At 39.2% G+C, this 26,663-nt stretch overlaps 1 protein-coding gene across 1 annotated transcript in view; it reads right to left on the minus strand.

The window, feature by feature from the left end:
* L3MBTL4 (L3MBTL histone methyl-lysine binding protein 4) overlaps positions 1-26,663 on the minus strand; it is a 554,392-nt gene that overhangs the window by 401,008 nt on the left and 126,721 nt on the right. The window contains exon 4 of the mRNA XM_089304912.1: positions 19,534-19,585. Coding sequence (XP_089161038.1) covers positions 19,534-19,585 — 52 coding nt within the window. The remainder of the gene's footprint in view (positions 1-19,533; positions 19,586-26,663) is intronic.

Below are 26,663 nucleotides of genomic sequence, written 5' to 3' on the forward strand. Positions count from 1 at the left end.
CCATTAATGTTAATTCTCTAGAGCAAACAGTTTTTAAAATAGTCCTCTAGGAATCTCCCAAGCAAAACATAAGCGCCTCTAACAAAAAGAATCTAAAAGTCATTTAAAAACTAACATATAACTTCCACCATTTAAGCTGCTCAAGAAAAATACCATTTATTGAGTATTTAGAAAAGAATGTAAAAATTGTCAGAATCAAAATGAAGTTGTCTATGCCAACTCCAACAAAAACAAGTAAATAGAACTGGAAGAGTGTGAAGGAAGGATTCTTACACACAATCGTTTGATAGCAACTATCAAAAAAGACTCAGAAAAAAAAATGACCACATGCTTTGTGATCAGGCTTAAATGTGGCATGCTTTTCCAATATCACCTTTATAAACTAGCAAAAAAAAGTATTTTCTTTGCTTGTTTCACCAGTTCTACTGTAACACACTCGTGAGCATACAGACATGAAGCAATAATAGGAGGTGGGGGAATATAGTTTCACAAAAGGGCTGGAACTTGCCTTAAATCTTCCTCAACCAAATAAGCATTTTGTGTACTAGTGCTTGAGAATATGAATGTAGGATGGGTTCGGCTGCACGAAAGGAAGAGATCTATACCACTTTATTTTAAATAGAGATACAAAGTGAAGAGACCACTTCTTAGTGCTGAAATGGTGTCCAGTACATGAATATGCCTTGTGTAATTACAGAAAAATCCAGAACTTATACTATTTTTTCCATGTAGAAAGGTAAGGACATTTCCCAAGCTTTCCTGGACAGTGGATAAATGAACAGACACTCTAGTGTGAGTGTAGTTACAGGTGCAAGGATCACTATGTGCGTACTCTTGGACTATTTTGAAGAAGTAGGTGTTCGAATGTAAAAAGAGAAATGAACTTGAGTGGTAATATATTTTGGGGAATCGGATCACTACAAATTGTGAGTGTAAACATTGTACTGTAAATGTTTTGTAGTTTTCTCCTAATAAAATTTTCTGAGGAAAAAAAGACTCTGCCGGAACCACATTACAGAGAAACCACAACATCCTTATACAGAAAGTAAATGTCAAAGACATCTGTCCAGGCGCTTTCTGTTCAACCTTAGACTAACATCAATCTGGTTATTAATTATAGTGGCCAAATATCATAGCTTAAAAATTACTGATATAATCCACCCCCAATTTTGCCTTTATAAACTTTCCTTTGGATGATGGCACAGCAGATTTAGTTGCTGCCTGAGACATCTGCATATCATAGAGAACTGGTTTGAGTCCTGGCTGTTCTGCTTCTGGCCCAGCTCTCAGTTCATGCACTTGGGAAGGCAGAAGATGTTGATACAAGTACTTAGGACCCTGCCAGCCACTAGCAAGACCAGTTCTTGGTTCTGGCTTCAGCACAGCCCAACCCCAACCATTGCAGCCATATGGGCAATAAGCAAACAGTTGGAAGATGCCCTTCTCTATCTTTCTAATTTCTGTCTCTGCCACTATGCATTTAAAATAAGCAAATATTTAAAACACACAAACAAACACACAATGAAAATATTCCTTTGCCTCATCCTCCTAGAATATTCCCATAGCTTGCTATGGCACATATATTCCATGGCAATACTCTGTTATTCCCAAATAAATATCACTATTCTCCAGAGAGTGTCTTTCTGCTTGTTGTTTGTTTTGTTATTTATGCTGACAATATCTACCAAAGAGTCCAACATGTTAAAACATTTTCTCATATAATCTCAACCATTTGAGGGATACAACTTGCTGGAACTTACACAGCCAATTAAGTGGCAAAACTAAAATTCAGACAATGTCTATTTGCAAGCACACATTCTACACTTCCTTTCAAACATCAAAAGAAGTCATTCTTCATAAAGAGTAATTAAAAGTTTGGACTTCCTTTTTATTTTTAAATATTTATCTTATTTATTTGAGAAGCAAGATTACAGAGAGAGACAGGGAGATATAGATATAGATATATAGATGATATAGATAGGGATATAGAGATATAGATATAGATATATACAGACTGAGAGAGAGAGAGAAAGCTTTTCCATCATCTGCTTCACTCCCCAAATGGCCAAAATGGCCCTGGTTGGCCAGGCCAAAGCCAGGAGCCAGTAGCCAGAAATATCTTCCGGGTCTCCCACATGGGTGCTGAAACCCAAACATTTGGGCCATCTTTGGCTGCTTTCCCAGGTGCATTAGCAGGTGGCTGGATTGGAAGTGGAGCAGCCAGGACTCAAGCAATTGCCCATATGTGATGTGGGCACTGTGGACAGCAGCCCAATCTGTTAAGCCACAATACCAATTCCATGTTTGGACTTCTAAAAGATAAAATTTACCCTGGGCAAAAGACATAAACCTTGGTTGACTCCTCCATGTTCAGCATACCTACTTGCCTATCCATCTGCCTATCAGTCTATCCACCCATCCATCTATACACATGCCTTCCATTCACTGGCTTGAACATTAGAGAATATGTTATATACTACACAATAACTTCTTCAATGTGAATTAAATGCTTTCTTAGAGAAAAGCTGCTTCTTATTTAAATCATTCAATTGTACACATGGAAATCAGAAAGAAAATAAGATTCTAATCTTGAACATTAATTTCCAGGTAAATTCACAAAGAATTCTTCTGTTTATAAAGTGAACTACCACTCAAATCCAGGGTTGCATTTAAGCACTGAAGTAATTAACATCTTTACCAAAGCAGCAAGAATCACTCCTAATTACTACCTCTTGCAGGCTTTTGAGGGAAATGCACAGTACTCTCTCAGTCCACTCCAAAGGGACAAATATCATATGTTCTCCCTGATCAGTTCATTCTTAAAGATTTGTTTTATTTATTTGAAAGACAGAGTTACAGAGAGAGGTAGACAGAGAGGTCTTCCATCTGCTGGTTCACTCTCCAGATGGCTGCAATGGCTGGAGCTGCACTGATCCAAAGCCAGGAGCCAGGAGCTTCTTCCGGGTCTCCCACATGGGTGCAGGGGCCGAAGGACTTGGGCCATCTTCTACTATACCAGGCCATAATAGAGAACTGGATCAGAAGAGGAGCAGCCGGGACTAGAACCGACACCCATATGGGATGCCGGTGCATCAGGCTAGGGCTTTAACCTGTTGCGCCACAGGGCCAGCCCCAGCATTCAGTTCTAAAGTCAATGTGTGGGGCAGAGCAAGGTAAGACAGAGTGATAAAGTCAGGCAGAGCAACTCTTGTCCAGAGCTGGCCTTACTCCAGGAGGTAAGGAGGGCATCTGCTCAACATGAGAAATGCAAACACGTTGGGGTGGGGGCGTCCAGGACAGGAAAACAACCTTACCGAGGAAGGAAGGCTCACCATGGAGAAGCAGATTGGCATGGGTTGGAGGCAAGGATGAATCTTAAACAAAGCATTGAGAGAGTATCTACCTGGAGGGTGACCAGAGTCAGGAATCAAAGCTCAAACACAGTGAGCAGGATGACTCCTGTAGGGCAGGCTGGTGTGCAGCCTCAAGCCCAGCTGGAGTTGTTCAAGGGTGGCATGATACATCAGAGCAAACCAGTTCAAGGGTGGGACCCAGGGCGAGGCAATCTGGACTGGTGACAACTGGGTCCAATGAGCTGGCCATGAATGCCAGGCAGGGATGTGGACAGCTATAAGAGGTTGACATAGATTACTAGACAAATAAACAGAAGTAGTAGGAATGATGGGAGCCATGTGTCTCACTGACAAAAACTAGAGGGCAAACCAGAATGAATCCTGTGTGATGTTACTGAAAGTGGAGATAACACTTTGAAGTCATGGATATCAATAGAGAGACACAGATGTAAAAACAGTGATATAAGGTTGTGTGCATGTAAATTCCCAAGGATGCACATGTTCTTATAAACCCATGGGCACTCTCTAGCTCTGCTCACTGAAAGGGCCAAGAACAATGACACCCTATCAGCAATGAATACACTTAGCTCCAGTCACAATAAAGAATCAGAGTTCTGTGGAGAAATAACTGAGTTAAGATCTAGGACAAGGAGAGTAAACGTTGAGTCCAAAACATCTTGTGCCAGAAAACATGGAGGTGCTCAGAGACAGACACACACATGAAAGGACAACAAACCAGCATAAAGAGGGCCCTAATGCCAAATTGGACAATCTGGGCATCAGAACAAGACAGAAATGGGTTAAAATCACTGGGTAAAATAAAGAGCCATAAATCCACAAGGAAATAAATAAAATAAACAGAAAGTTGGGTAAAAAATGGGTTATTTTAAATTCAAGTTACCTCCCTACAAGACATTTAATTCTCAAAGAAAACTAGTAATTTTACAATGTAAAAACACAGAGGACAACACCTTAATCAAGAGATCAGAGTTAACACCAAGAATGATACGTATCATATGGAAACCAGTTCGAGTTCCGGCTGCTCCACTTCTGACCCAGCTCCCTGCTAATAGGCCTGAGAAAGCAGCAAAGATGGCCCAAGTCCTTGGACTCCTGCATCCACTAAGGAGATCCAAAAGAAGCTCCTGGCTCTTGGCTTCAGATTGGCATAGCTCCGACAGTTGTAGCCATCTGGAGAGTGAACCGGCAGATGGAAGACCTCTCTCTCTCTCTCTCTCTCTTTCTCTTTCTCTCTCTGTCTCTGCCTCTGCCTCTCTGTAACTCTGCCTTTCAAATAAATAAATAAATCTTTTTTAAAAATGAAAAAAAAAAGAATGAGACATATCAAAATCTTGAGCCATCTGATATGATTCAAGAAGGAAGAAAAAGGCATTACTCTAATACTTCCGCAAAGATACATAACTTAGGTCTCATTATGAGGAAGCTCAGACAATTCCAAAATTTTATATTTTACAAAGCACTGGTATAAGATCATCAGAACTTCCATGGTCATGGAAGTTCCTAAAAGGCTGAGGAAGCATCTCAGACTGAAGAGACCAGTGCAACATAACAACACCATAGGACGTATGACTGAAACAGCTTTGTCCACGAAGCACACTGTGGGGATAACTGGATAACCTGAGATTTGAAGCTTGGAAGGGAGCAGCACAACCATGTTGTATTGGAATTGGCTGTATTGCAGGACAGACCATGTTCTTCTTGTTTATAGAAAGCAGGTAATAGAGTATAGAGGAGGTGTATCCATTTGGCAACTGACTGTCTAATAAAGGAAAAAAACTTTTCTTACTTGTACTGTACTTGCAGCTTTTTAAAAAAGTGTGATAGAGTTCCATTTAAAAAACAAAGACTGTTTTCACTCTTCAGCATTGAGAAAGAGAGCACAGGGAAATGAAGCAGTCATTTAAGATAGTCATGTCAGCAATTTGCTATGGATGGTATTTGACTGCCTGTATGATGAGGTCTGTATGACAAGGAGGTGCTATCTGAGAATGCCTTCTACAAATAGGAGAGCAGCACAGACCCTGCCCAGCAGAACAGGAAGGGCGTGACCCTGTAACGCATTGCTACATTCTTTGCATGGCTGTGGGAAGCAGCAAATAAGCCATGATCCAAATATTTCCTATGAAAAAGTTTAGGTCTGTATGAATATTAAAAGACCCTCCCTCCAAGGAGCAGCTTTAATATCAGTAGCAAAAGGTAATTATGTGGAACAAAAGTCAAACATGTTTTAAAAGAATAGAAAAAGCATATTGGTGGAAAGAGGCCTTCGGTTAAACTCCTCAAATGAAGCAGAAGCTTAGCTTCAGGAAAAAAAAAATATGAGCAAGGCTCACAGGAGGGAGGATGATACTGACACCAGTGAGGTAGGGGCTGGCTACCACGTGGCCACCTGTGTGCAAGGCACTGCCCACACAATTTGAAGGCTTCACAGGTGTCTCTACTGGAACAAAGGATGCACTGTGACATTTTCTTCTGTTGGATCCATTAAAACATCAAAGTACACTGTCTGCTTTCCAGTGTTCAACACTTTCATTATCCACCAGGAACATCCAAGCACAGAAATAAGAGACAGCACTGGCGTTAGAGGAGGTTCCTGTGTAGTGTGGCTTGAGGACATGAATAGAAAGCCTTCACATGAAGCTCTTCAAGGAGGGCAAATTTTGATTATGGTGTTTACATTCTCAGGAATTCTACACAGGGGAGTAGGCATTTAACCTAGCAGTTAAGACAACCACATTCCACATTAGAGTACTTGAGTTCAGCTCCTGGCTCCAGCTCATGATTCCAGCTCCCTGCTAATGTAGATCCTCAGAGCCAGCAGTGAGGGATCAAGTCATAAGGTTCCTGCCACCCTTGTGAGACCCAGATAGTTTCCAGTTCCCAGCTTCAATCATTGACCTGCTTTGCCCAGGCTGTGGGCATTTGAGGAATAAACCAGCAGACAAGATATTCTCTCTCTCTCTCTCTCTCTCTCTCCCTCTCTCTTCTCCCTCCTTCCCATCCTTCCTCCCCCTCCCTCATATAAATAAATAAAAAGAATTACACATGGCCCACAAAGACCATCTCCATAAAACAGTTTTCATGAACACAAGTCTTTGCCCCATTGTGGTGCTTTACACAGTTTCATTCATTGATCTCATCTCCTGAATACCTCCAGGCATAAAACAAATGTGCTCCTTTCCTTTGTAAGCACCTACATTCACAGCAGGACTACCTTACCCCGAAGCAACAGAATGCCATAGGGAAGGTTTGGCAACTCAATCAGTGAAGTTCAAAGAATAGCTCATTTATAAATCAGCATCGAGAGCAAACAAATGATTTGAAAATACATACTAAAAACAACTTGTTTCAGAGTTGTGCATGCAGATGCTGTAACATGCTGTGCATGCAGTGCCACCAGAGAAAACTCATTCCTTAGTTATTCATCCTCCAATGAGTGGCATGGTTCAATGTGTGGGGAGCAAACCGGACTGGACTGAGTTACTGGAATTAAGACTTATTCTATGCATCTGCTCTCCCACAATATGGCGCTGGGAGAGAAGTAAACAGCTTCCGCACAGCTGCCTCCAGTTCAACCAATAAACTGTAGGACTTGCTACTGATTGGAGGAGAGCAGCGTACTCGGCGTGTGGGCAGCCGAGTTGGGATTGGCGGAGGAGGACTATAAAGGAGGAGAGAGACGGCATGCACCAGGGAACATCTAAGGGGAACATCTAGCTGAAGGAACACCTGTGCAGCCCCCGAGAAAGCCGGCCGGCGGTGTGCCACTCCCCTGCGGAAGTGGGGAATGTGGCCAGGGGGAACTGCCCTTCCACGGAGGTGGAAGGGATAGTAGCCAACCCGGGAAGAACCAGCAGCAAACCCGGGGAGGGCCGAGCAGACGAAAGAACAGCGCAGGGTGCCGTGACTCAGATATGAAGCCTAGGCAGGACTTAGTGTCGTTCCTCCATGAAGAGGGGGAGCGACATCAATGAAAACAAAATCCTTTAGCTTTAAAGTAGCCAGATGCCTAAATAATTAAATGTCCATTTAATGACAGTAAATACCATCTATATTAATAATAATCAAATAAAGTAAAGGCAATTTAGCTTTCCCCATTGTGATACTGATACGCATTCCTGGGTAAGGAATTACCTCCACAGAAATGAATGGATCTCTTATCAAGTTTAGAAAATACAGGCATTAGTTCCACTGACATATTATTCTTTAGCAAGAACATCCTTATGTCATTACACAATGCCACGGCTGAGGAAGAACTTCTAAGATCAATCCCATTCACAATAGCTACAAAAACAATCAAATATCTTGGAATAAATTTAACCAAGGATGTCAAAAATCTCTAAAATAAGAATTACAAAAAATTTAAAGAAAGAAACAGAAGATACCAAAAAATGGAAAAATCTTCCATGTTCATGGATTGGAAGAATCAATATCACCAAAATGTCCATTATCCCAAATGTAGTCTACAGATTCAATGCAATACCAATCAAAATACCAAAGACATTTTTCTCAGATCTGGAAAAAATCATGCTGAAATTCATATGGAGGCACAGGAAACCTCAAATAGCTAAAGAAATCTTGTACAACAAAAACAAAGATGGAGGCATCACAATACCAGATTTCAGGAAATACTAAAGGGCAAGTATAATCAAAACAGCATGGTACTGGTACAAAAACAGATAGAGAGACCCAAGGAACAGAACAGAAACACCATAAATCCATCCAAAGATCTACAACCAACTTATATTTGATCAAGGATCTAAAACCAATTCCTGGAGCAAGGACAGTCTATTCAACAAAAGGTGCTGGGAAATCTGGATTTCCAGGTGCCGAAGTATGAAGCAAGACCCCTACCTTATACCTTACACAAAAGTACACTCAACATGGATTAAAGATCTAAATCTAACACCTGACACCATCAAATTATTAGAGAACATTGGAGAAACCATGCAAGATATTGGCACAGGCAAAGACTTCTTGGAAAAGTCCCCAGAGGCACAGGCAGCCAAAGCCAAAATTAACAACTGGGATGACATCAAATTGAGAAGTTTCTGTACTGCAAAAAAACAGTCAGGAAAGTGAAGAGGCAACTGACTGAATGGAGAAATTATTTGCAAATTATGCAACTGATAAAGATTAATAACAATAATCTACAAAAAGATAAAGAAACTCCATAACAACGAAACAAACAACCCACTTAGGCTGGTGCTGCGGCTCAATAGGCTAATCCTCTGCCTGCGGCACTGGCACACAGGGTTCTAGTCCCGGTTGGGGCTCCGGATTCTGTCCCGGTTGCCCCTCTTCCAGGCCAGCTCTCTGCTATGGCCCAGGAGTGCAGTGGAGGATGGCCCAAGTCCTTGGGCCCTGCACCTGCATGGGAGACCAGGAGAAGCACCTGGCCTCTGGCTTCAGATCAGGGTTGAATGGTAGGGTTATCTTCAGGTTTCTGAGGAATCTCCAGACTGACTTCCATAGTGGCTTGACCAGTTTGCATTCCCACCAACAGTGGGTTAGTGTCCCTTTTTCCCCACATCCTCGCCAGCATCTGTTGTTGGTAGATTTCTGGATGTGTGCCATTCTAACTGGGGTGAGGTGGAACCTCATTGTGGTTTTGATTTGCATTTCCCTGATTGCTAATGACCTTGAACATTTTTTCATGTGCCTGTTGGCCATTTGGATTTCCTCTTGAAAAATGTCTATTGAGGTCCTTGGCACATCTCTTAAGTGGGTTGTTGGTTTTGTTTTTGTGGAGTTTCTTGATCTCTTGTAGATTCTGGTTATTAACCCTTTATCTGTTGCATAGTTTGCAAATATTTTTCCCATTCTGTCGGTTGTCTCTTCACTCTCCTGACTGTTTCTTTTGCAGTACAGAAACTTCTCAATTTGATGCAATCCCAAAAGTTGATTTTGGCTTTGACTGCCTGTGCCTCCCGGGTCTTTTCCAGAAATTCTTAGCCTGTGCCAATATCTTGAAGGGTTTCTCCAATGTTCTCTAGTAACTTGATGGTGTCAGGTCATAGATTTAGGTCTTTAATCCATGTTGAGTGGATTTTTGTGTAAGGTGAAAGGTAGGGGTCTTGCTTCATGATTCTGCACGTGGAAATCCAATTTTCCCAGCACCATTTATTGAATAGACTGTCCTTGCTCCAGGAATTAGTTTTAGATCCTTGATCAAATATAAGTTGGCTGTAGATGTTTGGGTTGATTTCTGGTGTTTCAATTCTGTTCCATTGGTCTATCCATCTGTTTCTGTACCAGTACCATGCTGTTTTGATTACAACTGCCCTGTAGTATGTCCTGAAATCTGGTATTGTGATGCCTCCGGCTTTGTTTTTGTTGTACAAAATTGCTTTAGCTATTCGAGGTCTCTTGTGCCTCCATATAAATTTCAGCACCATTTTTTCCATATCAGAGAAGAAGGTCTTCGGTATCTTGATTGGTATTGCATTGAATGTATAAATTGCTTTTGGGAGAAAGGACATTTTGATGATATTGATTCTTCCAATCCATGAGCATGGAAGATTTTTCCATTTCTTGGTATCCTCTTCTATTTCTTTCTTTAACGTTTTGTAATTTTCATTGTAGAGATCTTGAACGTCCTTGGTTAAGTTTATTCCAAGGTATTTGATTGTTTTTGTAGCTATTGTGAATGGGATTGATCTTAGAAGTTCTTCCTCAGCCATGGCATTGTCTGTGTATACAAAGGCTGTTGATTTTTGTCCATTGATTTTATATCCTGCCACTTTGCCAAACTCCTCTATGAGTTCCAATAGTCTCTTAGTAGAGTTCTTTGGGTCCCCTAAATACAGAATCATGTCATCTGCAAAGAGGGATAGTTTGAGTTCTTCCTTCCCAATTTGTATCCCTTTAATTTCTTTTTCTTGCCTAATAGCTCTGGCTAGAACCTCCAGAACTATATTGAATAGCAGTGGTGAGAGTGGGCATCCTTGTCTGGTACCAGATCTCAGTGGAAATGCTTCCAACTTTTCCCCATTCAATAGGATGTTGGCTGTGGGTTTTTCATAGATTGCATTGAGGAATGTTCCTTCCAAACCCAGTTTGCTTAGAGTTTTCATCATGAACAGGTGTTGTATTTTATCAAATGCTTTCTCGGCATCTATTGAGATAACCATATGGTTTTTCTTCTGCAGTCTGTTAATGTGGTGTATCACATTGATTGTCTTGCGCACATTAAACCATCCCTGCATACCAGGGATAAATCCCACTTGGTCTGGGTGGATGATCTTTCTGATGTGTTGTTGCATTCTATTGGCGAGAATTTTATTGAGGATTTTTGCATCTATGTTCATCAGGGATATTGGTCTGTAATTCTCTTTCAATGCTGCATCTTTTCCCGGCTTAGGACTTAAGGTGATGCTGGCTTCATAGAAAGAATTTGGGAGGATTCCCTCTTCTTCGATTGTTCTGAATAGTTTGAGAAGAATTGGAGTTAGTTCTTCTTTAAATGTCTGGTAGAATTCAGCAGTGAATCCATCTGGTCCTGGGCTTTTCTTTGTTGGGAGGGCCTTTATTACTGTTTCAATTTCTGTCTCAGTTATGGGTCTGTTTAGGTTTTCGATGTCTTCCTGGTTCTATTTAGGTAGGTTGCATGTGTCCAGGAATCTATCCATTTCTGATAGGTTTCCCTGTTTGCTGGCATACAAGTCCTTGTAGTAATTTCTGATGATTCTTTTTATTTCTGTGGTGTCTGTTGTTACGTTTCCTTTTTCATCTCTGATTTTTTGATTTGGGTCTTTTCTCTTCTTTTTTTAGTTAGTTGGGCCAATGGGGTGTCAATTTTGTTTATTTTTTCAAAAAACCAGCTCCTCGTTTGGCTGATTTTTTGGAATGTTTTTCTTGATTCAATCCTGTTGATTTTTCTCTGATTTTAATTATTTCTCTTCTCCTACTAGATTTGGGTCTGGTTTGCTGTAGGTTTTCTAGATCCTTGAGGTGAATTGAAAGCTCATCTATTTGGTGCCTTTCCAATTTCTTGATGTAGGCACCTATTGATATAAACTTTCCTCTTAACACTGCTTTTGCTGCGTCCCATAAGTTTTGGTATGTTGTGCTGTTATCCTCATTTACTTCCAGAAAATTTTTGATTTCTCTTTTGATTTCTTCTATGACCCATTGTTCATTCAGGAGCATGTTGTTCAATCTCCATGTGTTTGCGTATGCTCTAGGGATTCCTGAGTTGCTAATTTCCAACTTCTTTCCTTTATGGTCTGAGAAGCTGCATGGTGTGATTCTAATTCTTTTGAATTTGTTGAGACTTGCTTTATGGCCTAATATGTGGTCAATCCTAGAGAAGGTTCCATGTACTGCTGAGAAGAATGTAAAATCTTTAGCTGTAGGATTGAAAGTTCTGTATAGATCTGTTAGATCCATTTGGGCTATAGTGTTGTTTAAATCTACTGTATCCTTGTGAATCTTCTGTCCTATTGATCTGTCCATTTCTGAGAGTGGAGTATTGAAGTCCCCCAGTACTATTATATTGGGGTCTAAGTCTCCCTTTAAGTCCGTTAACAAATCTTTTAGATAAACTGGTGCCCTGTAGTTAGGTGCATATACATTGATAATTGTTATATCTTCTTGTTGTATTGATCCCTTAATCATTATATAGTGCCCCTCTTTGTCTCTCTTAACAGTTTTTGTGGTAAAGTTTATGTTGTCCGATATTAAGATGGCTACACCCGCTATTTTTTCATTGCTGTTGGCATGGTATATCTTTTTCCAGCCTTTCACTTTCAGTCTGTATGCATCTTTGTTGGAAAGATGTGTTTCTTGTAAGCAGCAAATAGATGGGTTTTGTTCCTTAACCGAATCAGCGAATCGGTGTCTTTTAACTGGACAGTTCAGGCCATTCACGTTCAACGTGACTAATGAAAAGTGGTAACTTTGCCCTGTCATTTGCCAAAGGTAAGTTCAAATATATGCTTTGAATTCCCTGTGATCTTTTGCTGTGAGGTTTCCTTCCTTTATCTTCTTTCATATTGATGACCGTGTTTCTGTGTTTCTGTGTGTAACACATCTTTAAGCATCTGTTGCAGGGCTGGACGAGTGGCAACAAATTCTTTCAATTTCTGTTTGTTATGAAAAGTCTTTATTTCACCTTCATTCACAAATGATAGCTTTGCAGGATATAATATTCTGGGCTGGCAGTTGTTCTCTCTTAGTACCTGGGCTATATCTCACCATTCCCTCCTAGCTTTTAGAGTTTCTGATGAGAAGTCAGCTGTGAGTCTGATTGGAGATCCTCTGAGAGTAATCTGACCTTTCTCTCTTGCACATTTTAGGATCTTTTCTTTATGTTTCACTGTGGAGAGTTTAATTACAACGTGTCGTGGTGAGGATCTCTTTTGGTTGTGTTTATTAGGGGTTCTGTGAGCTTCCTGTACTAGGATTTCTCTGTCCTTCTCCAAACCTGGGAAATTTTCTGCTAATATCTCACTAAAAAGGCCTTCTAATCCTTTCTCCCTCTCCATGCCTTCAGGAACTCCTAGAACCCGAATGTTGAGTTTTTTAATAGTATCCTGAAGATTCCCGACAATATGTTTTAGATTTCTAATTTCCTCTTCTTTTCTTTGGTCTGACTGTATCCTTTCCTGTTCTCTGTCTTCTAAGTCCAATATTCTCTCTTCTGCTTCACCCATTCTGTTTGTAAGGCTCTCTATTGTGTTTTTCATTTGATCTATTGAATTCTTCACTTCAGTCACTATCACAGTTTCCTGTTGTACTAGTTGTTTCGTTTCATTTTGATTCCTCCTTAATATTTCATTTTCATGACAGAGATTTTCTATCTTGTCCATTAAGGAATTCTGTAGTTCAACAATTTGTTTTTGAGAACTTCTTAATGTTCTTATCAATTTTTTGAGATCTGCTTCTTGCATTTCTTCTATGTCATCATCTTCATAATCTTGAATTGGGGTGTCTTTTTCATTTGAGGGCGTCATGGTGACTTCTTTGTTTTTATTACCATGGTTTTTGTGTTTGTTATTTGGCATATTTGAGATATTTGGTTTCTTCACTGTGGTGCTTTTTCTTGTTATACTATGACTCTAGATTAAGTGGACTGTCTGTTTTTGATGGAGCCTTAGAGGCTTGAGATGGGTGTGGCCTGAGAGCTCTGTTTGGTGTGCCAAAGGTGACACTCCCAGGTTAGGCATGTTAGATCTCTCTCTCTCTCTTTCTTTTTTTGATTCAAAAGGGAAGTAATTCCGCACAGCTGAACAAAATTGGAGGTAGTTAGCAGGCAAATGATATACCCACAGGAGCCAGAGATCAGAAGCTCTTTCCCAAGGACCACACAGGGAATCTGTTCTGCCCTCAGAGTGGGCTCAAATTCTCCTTCAGTCTCCCACTGGGTTGCCAAAGTTATGGAATTGTAGCGTCTCTGGAGAGTACTCACGTGAATTCCGTGAGTTCTCTCCCCCACCGTCTCTTTTTTTCATAGTCTCAGTTCAGTAGCACCACAAATTTACTAGGTGCTAATCTCCTGTTAATTCGCCCCGCCCAGAGTCAGATTTTTCTGCTAGGCTCAGGGCCGGTGCAGACCTGAGGTTGCTCTGCTTATGACGTATGTCCAAGATGGTGCCTGCTCTTTGTCTTGCTCGCCCTTGAGAGGTGAGCGGAGAGAGAGAAACCCGTGTCCGTATCAGTCACCTTTTTTTTTTTTTTTTTGTCTCTCTCTCTCTTCCAGTTAGCCTGGTGAACTTTTCCCCCCCGGGGGTCGTTCCCTCTAGTCTCCTCTCTCCGCTTGCCTGCCGGTATCTCAGGCTATTGAGGTTCGGCTCACCTCGCGTTTCAGTGCTGGTGTGTTGAGTCTGCCACTGGTGTCCCGAACTGTGGGCTCCCACGCTCTCCACGCAGGTCCGCTGTGAATCACGCGTTCCGGAAGAGTTTCTTCTGCTGTTTCTTCCCCTACTCTTCCTTGAACCTGCAGTATCTCCACTTTTATTAAACTATCTCTCCCCGGACTATCAGTGTGCTCCCTTCCTATTCCGCCATCTTGCCTCCTCTCATAACTGAATATTTTTAAAACCAGATTCCCTAGAATGTGATGAGAAATAAATAGAATTGGGAGAAAAAAATAAAATAAAAAGAAAAGACAATGATTTTTGAAGGAGCCAGCCAGAATAAAGAATCTCCAGGCAGAGAAAATGATTATTCAGACCACACATTCTAAACTGAGTGCTCTGGATAACTGTAAGGCAAGTTAGGGGTGTGGGGCGGGGCTTGGTAGCAGGATCCAGGCAAATGCAGGATATGAAAAAGGACATGATACACTCTACTAATAGAATTTCATATTCATTCCAGTTGAGAAAGAGAGGGTATGGAAAGACTGAAGATAAATGAAAAGTGATAAGGAACTCTGTCATCTGGGGAGACATTATCTGAGAGCTATCATAAAGGACAAGCTGAGCAAAGGTGATCCCTGTGCTGTGGAGTTGGGCAGATGAGAGAGGGATGCCATTTCTGGGATTCCAGTTTGCCTACGGGTTGAGAACAACACTTCAAGTGAGGCACTACAGGCAAGGCAGACAGTACAGTGCAGAACAAAGATGAGTTCAGTTTTAACATCTGAAATTTCAAAAGGAAGAAAAACATGAGCATGAAAATGGCATTGAGTTAGGAGGTCCCTGTTTCCATTCAATCAAACCTATTTTAATGACTATGGTGAGGGACTAAGAGCTAAGCAAGAACAGCTTCAGTGGGTAGATGAGTGTAGACACCAGTTGGTACCAACATGATGAGCTGATGGCAGGTGAGGAAATATTGCAGCTTTCCAGAAGCTTGGATGCTACTGGAGACTTCTGGCTATGAGAGAACAAGATAAGAATATGCAGTAAAAGTAATCTATATACCATTCTAAATGTATAGTGACATTCTGAATTGAATCTTGCAATACAAAATGGATATTATTGCAAAAACTGGTGAATGAAGTCCATAGTTTAATGAATAGTAATGTACCAATATTAATTTCATAGTTCTGACAAACTTTCCATGGTCTTAGAAGATGCAAATGTCAGGAGGAACTAGGGGAGGGGTATATAGGACTATCTCTGCATAACCTTAGTAGCTTTTCTGCAAATCTCAAATGACCCCAAATAAAAACTTAATTACCCCCCAAAAAAAGTAAAATCTAAGAATAGATTTCCCTACAACACCCTCTACTCCACAAATCAAGTGATCAGGAGTTAATGACTTTACTTTTACCAATATTTGTCTGATTATAAAATTATTATGTTATCTTTACAAAACAAACTTGGAAAATACAGAGCTATATTTTCATCTTATGACTTAGAGATAATGTTAACATGTTTTTCTTTTACTCTTTAAATTTGTGATTTTTAAGACACCATTTATACTAATTTTCTAGAGTTTTTCTTCCTTAATATCTTATCATAAGCTTTTCTTCTCATGAAATTCAAACATCTTCCCTCAAAAGAATTTGACTATATAATTGTCTATACACAATTGCACATATTAATTTGTTTAGTTTCTTAATTTTTTACTAATATAAAAAGAACAGATTTTATGCATTCCACAGGTAGAGTTCCAAGCAGACAACCACACTTCCCTAACTTCCCGAACACAATATTTTATTTATTCCCAATCAGCTGGACATCTAGATTATTTCTGACTTAGCAACCACTTACAAATGATGTCATGATGACCACTGTACATAGATCAAATGCATATGCTCATTTCATCAGGAGAAATTTCAAAAAGTGCAGTTCCTGAATTGAAGGAAATATTTATCTAACACTTTTGGTAAATACTATCAATATGCTATCCTAAAGGAGAGAAGCAAATACTGAAAATGTCTACCAAGCCAGGCTTCCCACCCTATAGCAAGAGGTAGGTACACTTTTTATTAATTGTTAATTTGGTAGACAAAGACACATGATCACTACTTTTAAATTTGTATTTCTTTTCCTTCTGTTCTGCAAATATTTTAAATATATTTATTTTAGCTATTTTATTTTTTCTTCTATGAATCAATGTTATGCCTTCTGTTTTTGGACTGAAATCTTAATCTTATTTTTCTAGTTGTTCTATCTATTATGGACCTTTTGTCAGAATTGTGAAGAATATTTTCTAATTTTCTATTTCCCTTTTAATTTTGTTTATTATGATTTTCTTTGACATACAGAGTTTAATTTCAACATGGATACATCTCATTGTCCTTTACAATTTCTTAAACTACTTTTATGTTTCTAAAATCCTCACTGCTGCAACACCAAAACTACAAAATATGAGTGTTATTTTAAAAAGGGCACTTACAAATTTAAAAAGGGAGAAAGAAAGATCACTTGGCCAAACGAAGAAATCAAGTGTTTTCATTTTAAAGTCTTCAAATGTAAAGGCATATGGTCTGAAATTACATAATGATCGGCAATATTGTCTCTATAACTTTATTTTTTAAATTTTACTTAAGTTATGTAAGTATCATGTATTTTATATATACAGATTTAGGAACATAGTGAGACTTCCCACCCACCTTCCAAACCGTCTTCCTCCTATCTCTATAACTTTAATCACAGACAGTTATTGACAAGTAATACTTGCTGAGACCAGTGCAGTCTTAGAGGTTATCTAAGACAGCTGTTAAATTTTGGGAATTACTAGGAATAATTTGGCTCACAGAGTTTCCTAAAGAGCCCAAAAATTAATCTTAGGGCATGACTATGTCAGGGGAAATCTAGCTCAGCCAGACCTCAGAAACACAGAGAGCTGGATGCACTACACACCATTAATACTGTAATTAACAGCAATTACTTTTTCCCATCCCATTTCTAAGGAAGATTCCAGTTTTCTCTACCTCTGCCTCAATAGCTACAAAGAAAAAAAGACCAGGAATGTAAAAATCCCAAAAGGTTTAGAACTTGCTGGTTATGGGTTAAAACCCTGGCTCCACCACTAACTAGTTGAGTTTACTCTAAACAATTCAAATGGCCTCTCAAAGTTTCATTACCTGTAAGAAAGGCCTCAGGGTTAGTGACACAGTTTGAGCATTCAGTAAATTATTTTTTGATGGTGTCCAATGCTTGTTATAAAATTACTACTAATAATTGTTTCTCAATATAATTTTCTGTTCACATATAAGTAAACTTGTGAACACACACAATTTTCATTTTTCTTTTGTTATTACTTGTGAGGCATATGGTAGGTAAGGTAAGTGACTACATCTCTTCTATTTCGTAAGCAATCCAAAGGAAGAATTAAACTATTTCCACAAACTATAGGAACGATTCAACAGGCAACTTGGAGAATTATGGTAAACACGTAAATTATTTCAAAATTCCCTCAAATATTTTCACTACAACTAGACATTGGTAGCATCTATATACACAAACTACATTATCTCATCCTTTTTCTAAACCTTTAGTTATGCTCTATATCTGGTAAAAACAGAAACAGTAACATCCTCAAATCTGCAGCAGAATAAACCTGTGTGATACCTTTGAGAATATTCCATTCCCTATAAAAAAACAAACTCCAGCAATCGAAGAACAACAACAGCAAAGATTACTGTCTATTAAAAAGAGATAAACATATACCTGGTTATTACAAAGCCATAACTACTAAATTAGCAAGGAATCTTTCTTTGGATGACTGAACAATTTTAAATTGCTGATCTAAGTCTTTTTTTTCTTTTTTTCCTAGAGTCAATGCTTCAAGCACAGAATAAGAGAACCTAAAACAATTTGCATTAGTGTACAAATACAGCTGCGGGGGGAGAAATAGCATCATAAATCACAACCTCTCTCTGAGAAGAAAAAAATCATTTAAAAAACCCCTGCTGTTCAGGCCAGGTACAGTCCAAATTTATGTCTAAAATCCCAGGGTTGCATAACTGAAGTATCTTTCAATGGAGCTGAACATCAGGTTATGCAATTATCAAAGTGCAGCATTAGATTTTGCTTTTTCAGCAAGAACATGACAAGTTTGGGATGGCAGCAAGGGAAGACTAGCAGTTTAAAGCAGAATATAGTGTGTTCCTTATAAAAGAAAAAACTTTCATTTTTTAAATCATTAAGGCAGAGAATCACAAATTTTTATGATTGTGTCCTAAAATGAGGTAATCTAAAATGATCTTTATAATTGAAAATGAATCTTGTGAATGGAATGGGAGAGGGAGCGGGAGATGGGAGGGTTGTGGGTGGGAGGGAAGTTATGGGAGAGGGGGAAGCCATTGTAATCCATAAGCTGTACTTTGGAAATTTATGTTTATTAAATAAAAGTTTAAAAAAGCATAAAATGATCTTTAAAAATGTCAATTCTTAAGAACTTGTGATTTTTAAAAGTATTTTTGTTGTTCCACTTTTAAAAGCATAAAAAAGCTTAATAAATAAAGTACTATAAAAGTTTATTAGAGGAGTATTACCAATTTTCATGCTTCCTTATTAAGAATAGCACATATGTGGGATTTTCAACCACATTTCATGGGATATTAGTAACAGTCATCGGTTTACATAGCAATAATCATACAATATGTGGAAACAACATCTGCATTTGTTGATTTAAAGTTAAGGCATCAGAGAATTAGCTGAATACTAAAAGGCTGATATCTAAAACTTATTGATGTATTGACAGTCATAATGAGGTATATGAATCCTAGATTAAAAGTACAATCTCTTCTGACAAAGAGCTTTACTCAGAAAGTATGAATACAATCAGATTAAACTAATCTGGGAAAAGCTTAAGCAAAGAATTATAAATGAACCAAGTAGCATATCTTGCTTTCTTGCTCACAGAGAATTTATAAATCAGAAGTTGTTTTCCTGAAAGCTTTTTTTTAAAAGGGAAATAAATGAACTAACAGTGTTATATTTTTTCTTGATATAGACAGGTGGAGACTTAAAAAAGTTAACAAAAATGTTATTAGAAGTTTATTTTGGTGCAAAGAAACTTGAAATCCATGCAGTTTTTTTCATAATACATATTTTCCATTAACTTTTTGAAGACTCCTCATATTTGAAACCCTTATATAATTCTGCTAAGGTCTAGAGAAGAGTACATAAAACACTATGAATTATAGGTAGTATTATCATATATTTAAATTAAACCCCAAACAATCAACACAATCTAGTAAATCTCTCACTTTAAAGATATTCACTGAGAACTAAAACTAACAGATGGTGATGATTACCATGACTCAAAGAGGGCGCGCCAGCCACAGGCTTCTCTTCTTCAGCTTGCTCCTGGAATACAGAAAAAGTGATTTAAGCCATATTTCTGGGTACTTGTTTGAAACACTGAAAATTAATGTTTCTGTTTACAGGAAGAAAAGCCATGACCATCCCTGTACAACACACAGCAGCCAGCACCTTCCAGTGGGTGCCAGAGGGGCTCACCACAATGCATTCAGATGTAGGAGGAATCTTTTATTACCGTCTTAACCATTTGTGGGCTACAGCATAAGACAAAACAAGCTTTAATCACACTTTATTAATATTACAGTGGACACAATGCTCTACCTAACTGGTTCCCAAGTCTGACAGTCACATGGGAGCTGGCTGACAGGAAGAGGCTTGCTCCACACCAAAATCAAGATGCCGACCTACTTTTGCTTTATCAGCTTCTACTACAACCTAAAGTGCTCACTTATGATAGCATTAATTTTACCCAAACTCTTCATCCTAGAATGGATAAACCACTTCAAAAATTCCTGCAAAGAAACCACAGACTGAAAAAAACAGGTACAAGCACAGAAAAGGCAGTAGAACCTCTCTCCACGAACCAAGAGATTCATCAGGCACACTCAGTGCAAAGCCTGAAGTAAGGCACACATCACCTAACAAAGACTGAGAAAACAGATATGCAGATATGTACATCATTTGCAAAATTTTATGGCCACAAATAATGCATGACAACTAATAAAAACTTGTGAAAAATACAAAACAAAATTTCCCAATTTGAAATGTTTCCAAAAGAACGGTTTCTTTCAACTTTGAACTCATTTTTGAAAACACAAATATGCAATACTTTGCTTAAAGATTTATTTTTATTGATTTGAGAGAAAGAGAAAGAGAGAGAGAGAGAGAATCTTCTATCTGCTGGTTCACTCCCCAAATGGCTGTAACTGCCAGGGCGAGGCCAGAACAAAGCCAGGAGTCAGGAGCTTCTTCCAGGTCTCCCACATGTGTGCAGAGGCCCAAGCACTTGGCCATCCTCTGCTGCTTTCTCAGACACATCAGCAGGGAGCTGGATCAGAAGTGGAGCAGCTGGAACGTGAACTGGTATCCAAATGAGATGCCAGCTCACAGGTAGTGGTTTTACTCATTTGTTCATTTCCAAGAACAACTAATTATCTTAAGAGAAAATGAAAATTCTACAGCTGAATTACTAAAACCCTTCCATACTTGATGGCTGATGCTAAAAACTGAGTATCAAGATTTAGCAAGCTCAGTCAACAAACATTTCTTCAATTTATTCCCATGTGAGAAGGATTCAAAATGTACATGAAAAAAATTATGCATGGGCCTCAAAAAATTATGCATGGGCCACAATATATTCATACCAACTTGTTATAATGTGTCTAGCTAGGATCCAGTTTGAGGCTCGAAAAAGGATAAAATATCACTTTGAAAAAAGCAATGTGAATTCTGCTCAAATTGATGCAAAAGCAATCTTCCAACTGATAGTGAAACTTGGGTGGGAATCATGGATGCCAAATGAAAAACTAATGGGGAAAATGCCCCCAAAGAAACCAGCAGTTTAGAATGGAGAGCTCATTTTAAAGAAGGGTTGAGATGCTGCTGAAGATAAAACAGCAAACCATCCACAACAAATTGGATGAAATATTAATCTTGTTGTGCCCGCAATGAAGAGGACTCATAGCCAACAGCAGGAAAAATAGCCAACACCAGAGACATCTAAACTGGCTCAGCCTAGAGAATCCTCACTAAAAAATTAAATTGGAGCAAGTTTCTTCTTGGTGGGTGCCAAAACTGTTGCACTCAGACAGAGCTACAGACAGAGCTTCCAATGGAAATCTGGCTGAAAAGCCCATGAGAGTATTTCAGGCATGGAAAGCCAAGACACTCTGGCAAAAAAAAAAAAAAAAAACCTAAATGAAAGATCTCTGTGAGTGAGATTCCAGTGGAAAGAACAGGTCTTCAAAGAAGGAGGTACCTTTCTCTGAAGGGAGGAGAGAACCTCCACTTTGACTATGACCTTGTCTAAACAAGATAAGAGTCGAGAACTCAGGGGGCTTCCATGGCCTTGGAAACTCATGACTGGTGCATGGGGAGATTGCTGATGCCATGAACAGGAGTGTCAATTTGTAAAGTCAACAACAGGAGTCACTGTGCACTTACTCCTCATGTAGGATCTCTGTCCTTAATGTGCTGTATGTACATTGAGGCTTAATGCTATAACGAGTACTCAAACAGTATATTTCGCTTTGTGTTTCTATGGGGGTGCAAACTGTTGAAATCTTTACTTAATGTATACTAAACTGATCTTCTGTTAAAAAAAAAAAAAGAAGAAATTAGCAATTCCCAACTTGACTCTCACTGGGATTAAACATGACAATAGGTCTGATCTGATTTCATCATCATTTAAAAAATCATCTATTATTTTTCACTTTATGTTTCTGTGTGGGAGCAAACTGTTGAAATCTTTACTTAATGTATGCTAAACTGATCTTCTGTATATAAAGAGAATTGAAAATGAATCCTCATGTGAATGGAAGGGGAGAGGGAATGGGAAAGGGGAGGGTTGCGGGTGGGAGGGACGTTGTGGGGGGGGGGAAGCCATTGTAATCCATAGGCCGTACTTTGGAAATTTATATTCATTAAATAAAAGTTTAAAAAAAAAACTATTTATGGTAGTATTCCTACTTAAAAAAAGGAAATTTTAAACAAATGGGTTTAAGATTCCAAAGCATTTTGTGGGAGAACTGAAATGAGAGATGGAACATGGTTTTACCAGTGTGATTCTAAAGTCAAAGCAAAGCCAAAGCATTGGCTTCCCAGAGGTGGAAGTGATCCAATCAAAGCCAAAGCAGGGACAAGACTGTGGCACAGTGGGTTAAGCCACACTTGAGATGCTGGCATGCCATATATGAGTACCAGTTCAAGTCCTGGCTACCCTGCTTCTGCTCCAGCTTCCTGCTAGTATGCCTGGGAAGCTGGCAGAAGAAAATGCAAGTACTTGGGCCCCTGTAACCCATGTGGAATAGCAGGATTATGTTGCTGGCACCTGCGTTCCTGCCCAGATCTGTCTGCTTCAAGCATTTCGTGAGTGAATCAGCAGATGGAAGATGTCTTTCTCTCTTTGTGTATATGTGTATTTTTGTGTGTGTGTGTATCTCCTCTGTGTGTTGCTGTGCCTTTCAAAAACACATTAAAAATAAAGCAAAAGTGTACTGAACAAGAACAAAGGTCTTGGCATAAGGTTTTTTTGGATGCTCAAGGTATTCTGCTTGTTGACTTTCTGGAAGGCCAAAGAACGGTAACATCTGCTTATTAGAAGAGTGTTTCAAGAAAGTTACCCAAAACTTTAGCAGAAAAACACCTAAGAAATCTTCACTAGGGTCCTTCTCCACTACAGCAATGCCACCACTCAGTATTCTGATCAAATGAGGGCAGTTTTGTGAGTACTCCTTGCGGAATATTTAGGCATCCACCTTACAGTCCTGATTTGATTCCTTCTGATTCAATTCTGTTTCCTAGTTTAAAAAAATCTCTCAGGGCATCCATTTTTCTCCAGGTAACAATCTAATTAAGGATTCATTGACATGGTTAGATTCCCAGGACCCTTAGCTCTTTAGGATTGGACAAAGTGGCTTCTATACTTATCAAGTCTGGAACTTGTTAGGATTTAAGTTGAGAAATAATGCTTATATTTTTTACATTTGTCTTTTAATTCCATTTTCCAACTTTATGAAATCCTCCTATATAGTTATGGAATATATGCTTTTAAAATATGATGAGAATCCCAATTTTCCCAGGATTGACAACACTAACAAGTTTCACATCCAGGGAAACCTATCAAGGAGTCCTAGGCAAGCAGGGATGGTTGATCACTCTATCAATGGCAAGTATTAAAACCAAGACAAAAGAGCAGGCTGCAGGTTATGTAACACAAAGCTTTAAATTACTTTCAAAAGAACCGTGCATATTAGTTCTTAATTGTTACATACTATTAGTAGAATCAATTTCATTTTGATATTGTGTGGGTTTTTTTATCTGACAGGCAGAGTTAGACAGTGAGTGAGACAGAGAGAAAGGTCTTCCCTCTGTTGCTTCACCCCCCAAATAGCCGCACTGCGCTGATCCGAAGCCAGGAGTCAGGTGCTTCCTCCTGGTCTCCCATGCGGGTGGCAAGGCCCAAGCACTTGGGCCATCCTCCACTGCACTCCTGGGCCACAGCAGAGAGCTGGACTGGAAGAGGAGCAACTGGGACTAGTATCCAGTGCCCATATGGGATGCCGGCACCGCAGGCAGAGGATTAACCAAGTGAGCCACGGTGCCGGCCCTATATTGTGGTTTTTTAACATATTTTCTGGTCTAAAATGGGTACAAAATACAATTTTCACAGTAGTAAACCATAAACATTTCAAGTAAACAAATAACTCACATATATCCAGATATGTGATTAAAGTTTATTGATGGGATAGGCAAATGAGTTTGAAGATAATTACATCAAGGTGCAAATCAATGTGATGGATTCCTTGACATATTTTAGCTTGATATCTTTCTATGTATATAAGTTATTTTGTTATTTTACTAACTTTTTGGGGTTCTTATGTTTCAAGATATACTCAAATATAACGCACACACATAGAGAGGGAAAATATAGTACAGAAGCAGGTGTGACACAGTGGGTTAAGCTGACACTTGGGAATTCTTACATACTATTATCAGAGTGTTGGCTCACGTCCTACCTCTATTTTATTATTTTACAGAAAGTTTTTATTTAATAAATATAAAATCCAGAGGTATACTTTGGGAATATAGCAGTTTCTCCCCATTCCCACCCTCCCACCCCCAAACCATCCCACCTCCTACTCCCTCTCTCATCCCATTCTTCACTAAGATTCATTTTTCCATTTTAGATCCAGTTTCCTACTAATGTGCCTTAGAGGAAGCAAGCAGTAGTCCAAGTACTTGGTTCCCTGCCCACTCATGTGGTTCCTGGCTTTGGCCTGACCCAGTCCCAGCTCTTTGAGGGCATTTGGAGAGTGAACCAGCAAATGAGCAGATTGATCTCTATCTCTCTCTCTCCTCCATTCTCTTTCTCTTTCTCTCCCCTATGTCACTCTTTCAAATAAATAAAACAAATGGGGGGGGGGAGAAACTACAGTAAAAATCTCCCCAGATGTCCTCTCCTTTCTGACAAGTTCATATATTCTCACCTAGCAATTACTGGAATTAGTTTCTAAACATCCTTTTAAAGTTTTTGTTATAAAAATATAAATAAACAAAATACATATTCTAATTTTCTTGTCTTTGCACACAGAAATACTAATATTGTTTTTCATCTCTCATTTTATTTAATAGAATACCTCAAAGATCCTTCTCTATGAGGTTTAGAGTGCATGCTACACTGTTCAGCTGCATATTATGTTGATATGTCATGATTTAGTCAGTTCCTTGTGAATGTTTAGGTCATTTCTAATTTTTTATCAGTTGTAGAATGCTGCAATGAAACAATGCACATGTATGTGGGAATCTATAGGATGGCCTCTCAGACTGGCCCCACTGGGGTACTCCCTCTTTCGTGAAGTGTCTCTTTATGTCCTGTGGGGATGATTATCCCTTTTTGATTTGATTAACTAGGAAGATTAATCTTTGTCTACATTATGATAGACAATATTTTTCCAGTCCATCATTTCTCTATTTACTTTGTTTATGATATTTCTAATGCAGAGAATTGTTGTTTATTTCAAGAAATCAAATTATCAACCTTTTTTTCCACGGCTTCTAGATTTGAGTAATGGCTAGAAAAGTCTTTTCCACTATTCAGATAATGAACACCTTCTCTTTTGTCAGTGACCATTACATGCATCAATCGTTTCTCACATGGAAATCTTTGATGAATCTGGAACATATGTCAGGACATGGCATGAAGCAAAGACACAGCACACTTGCCTGGATGGCTGTCATTTGCCCCAGCACCATCAGTCTAAGACATGTGCAGTATATACTAAACGCCCACATGCAGTTGATCCTTTTTCTGACTCTATTCTCTTTCTTTATGGGTCTATTTATGTGCCAGTACTGCATCATTTTAATTATTACAGCCTTATGCTCTAAAAAGCTTCCTATGCTACACAGTATTTTACCCAGAATAAAAGTGTTTTGTGTCTGAACAAGTTTTAGAGTCAGACAGATGAATGTTCAAATTGCAACTCCATCTCTTACTAGTTGTGAGACACTGGGCAAGTGATTTAACCTCTGTGAGCCTCAGTTTCCTAATCTGTGACTTGGAGATAATTTTAAAATTCTTTTCAGAATCATATGGAGGATGAAATACTCTCACTGTAGCACATGATACATGGAAGATGCTCCATGAATGGTCATTAGCCCAGCTGTGTGGCCAGGATTCAAATGGCTGAGAATGTATCCAGGGATTTCACAAAAATTGTCAACCCGCCTGTTGGTTTTAGCTACTAAGACGGAGATCTAAAACAAAATCTCAAGAAAGAATTCTGAGGGACAGAAAAGAAGAATCTTAAAACCCCAACTGAACCAAGCACCCAACTGAAAACATCTATTGAGTGTGCCAGGATCTGCATTGGGTTTTAAGGGCACAAATAAACTAAAATGTCTGAGTACTCACAGCCCTGTGTCTGTTAAGGGCCAACAAAGAGTGAAGGGATGTGTCACTTGCTGGACTCTCATCATTGTAATAGCCTTGAAGTCACTGTACTCCCAGTTCTCCCTCCACAGTCCTGGGCTCTCCTTTGTATTCCCTGTTTATGCCTCTCTATGCACAGCCATCCCTGCTACTCTCCCCAAGGTTCCTTGGCTTGGCTACATTGTCCATCTGACTCCATCATTCCACCCTATAAACACAACACCAGTGAATACACACACATACCCACACACAATCTTCCCATCAAGTTCCAACATACAGACACAAAGTCCCACTTCATCTGAATGGCCTACAAGCTCCTACAGCTCAATCATTACAAAGGAAGAGTGCACCATTTATTCCTCTAAACCTGTGCTTATTCCCAATTCCCAAGTCACTTGAAGCCAAACTGCAGCTTCCTGCATTGACACTTCAGTCATGTGGTGCCCACTGCTTCTCTATGATAGGCAAAGT

Source organism: Oryctolagus cuniculus, chromosome 10 (genome assembly GCF_051225735.1).
Source record: "Oryctolagus cuniculus isolate XC-2025 breed Fujian yellow rabbit chromosome 10, ASM5122573v1, whole genome shotgun sequence".
In the NCBI taxonomy this organism is placed as follows: Eukaryota; Metazoa; Chordata; class Mammalia; order Lagomorpha; family Leporidae; genus Oryctolagus; species Oryctolagus cuniculus.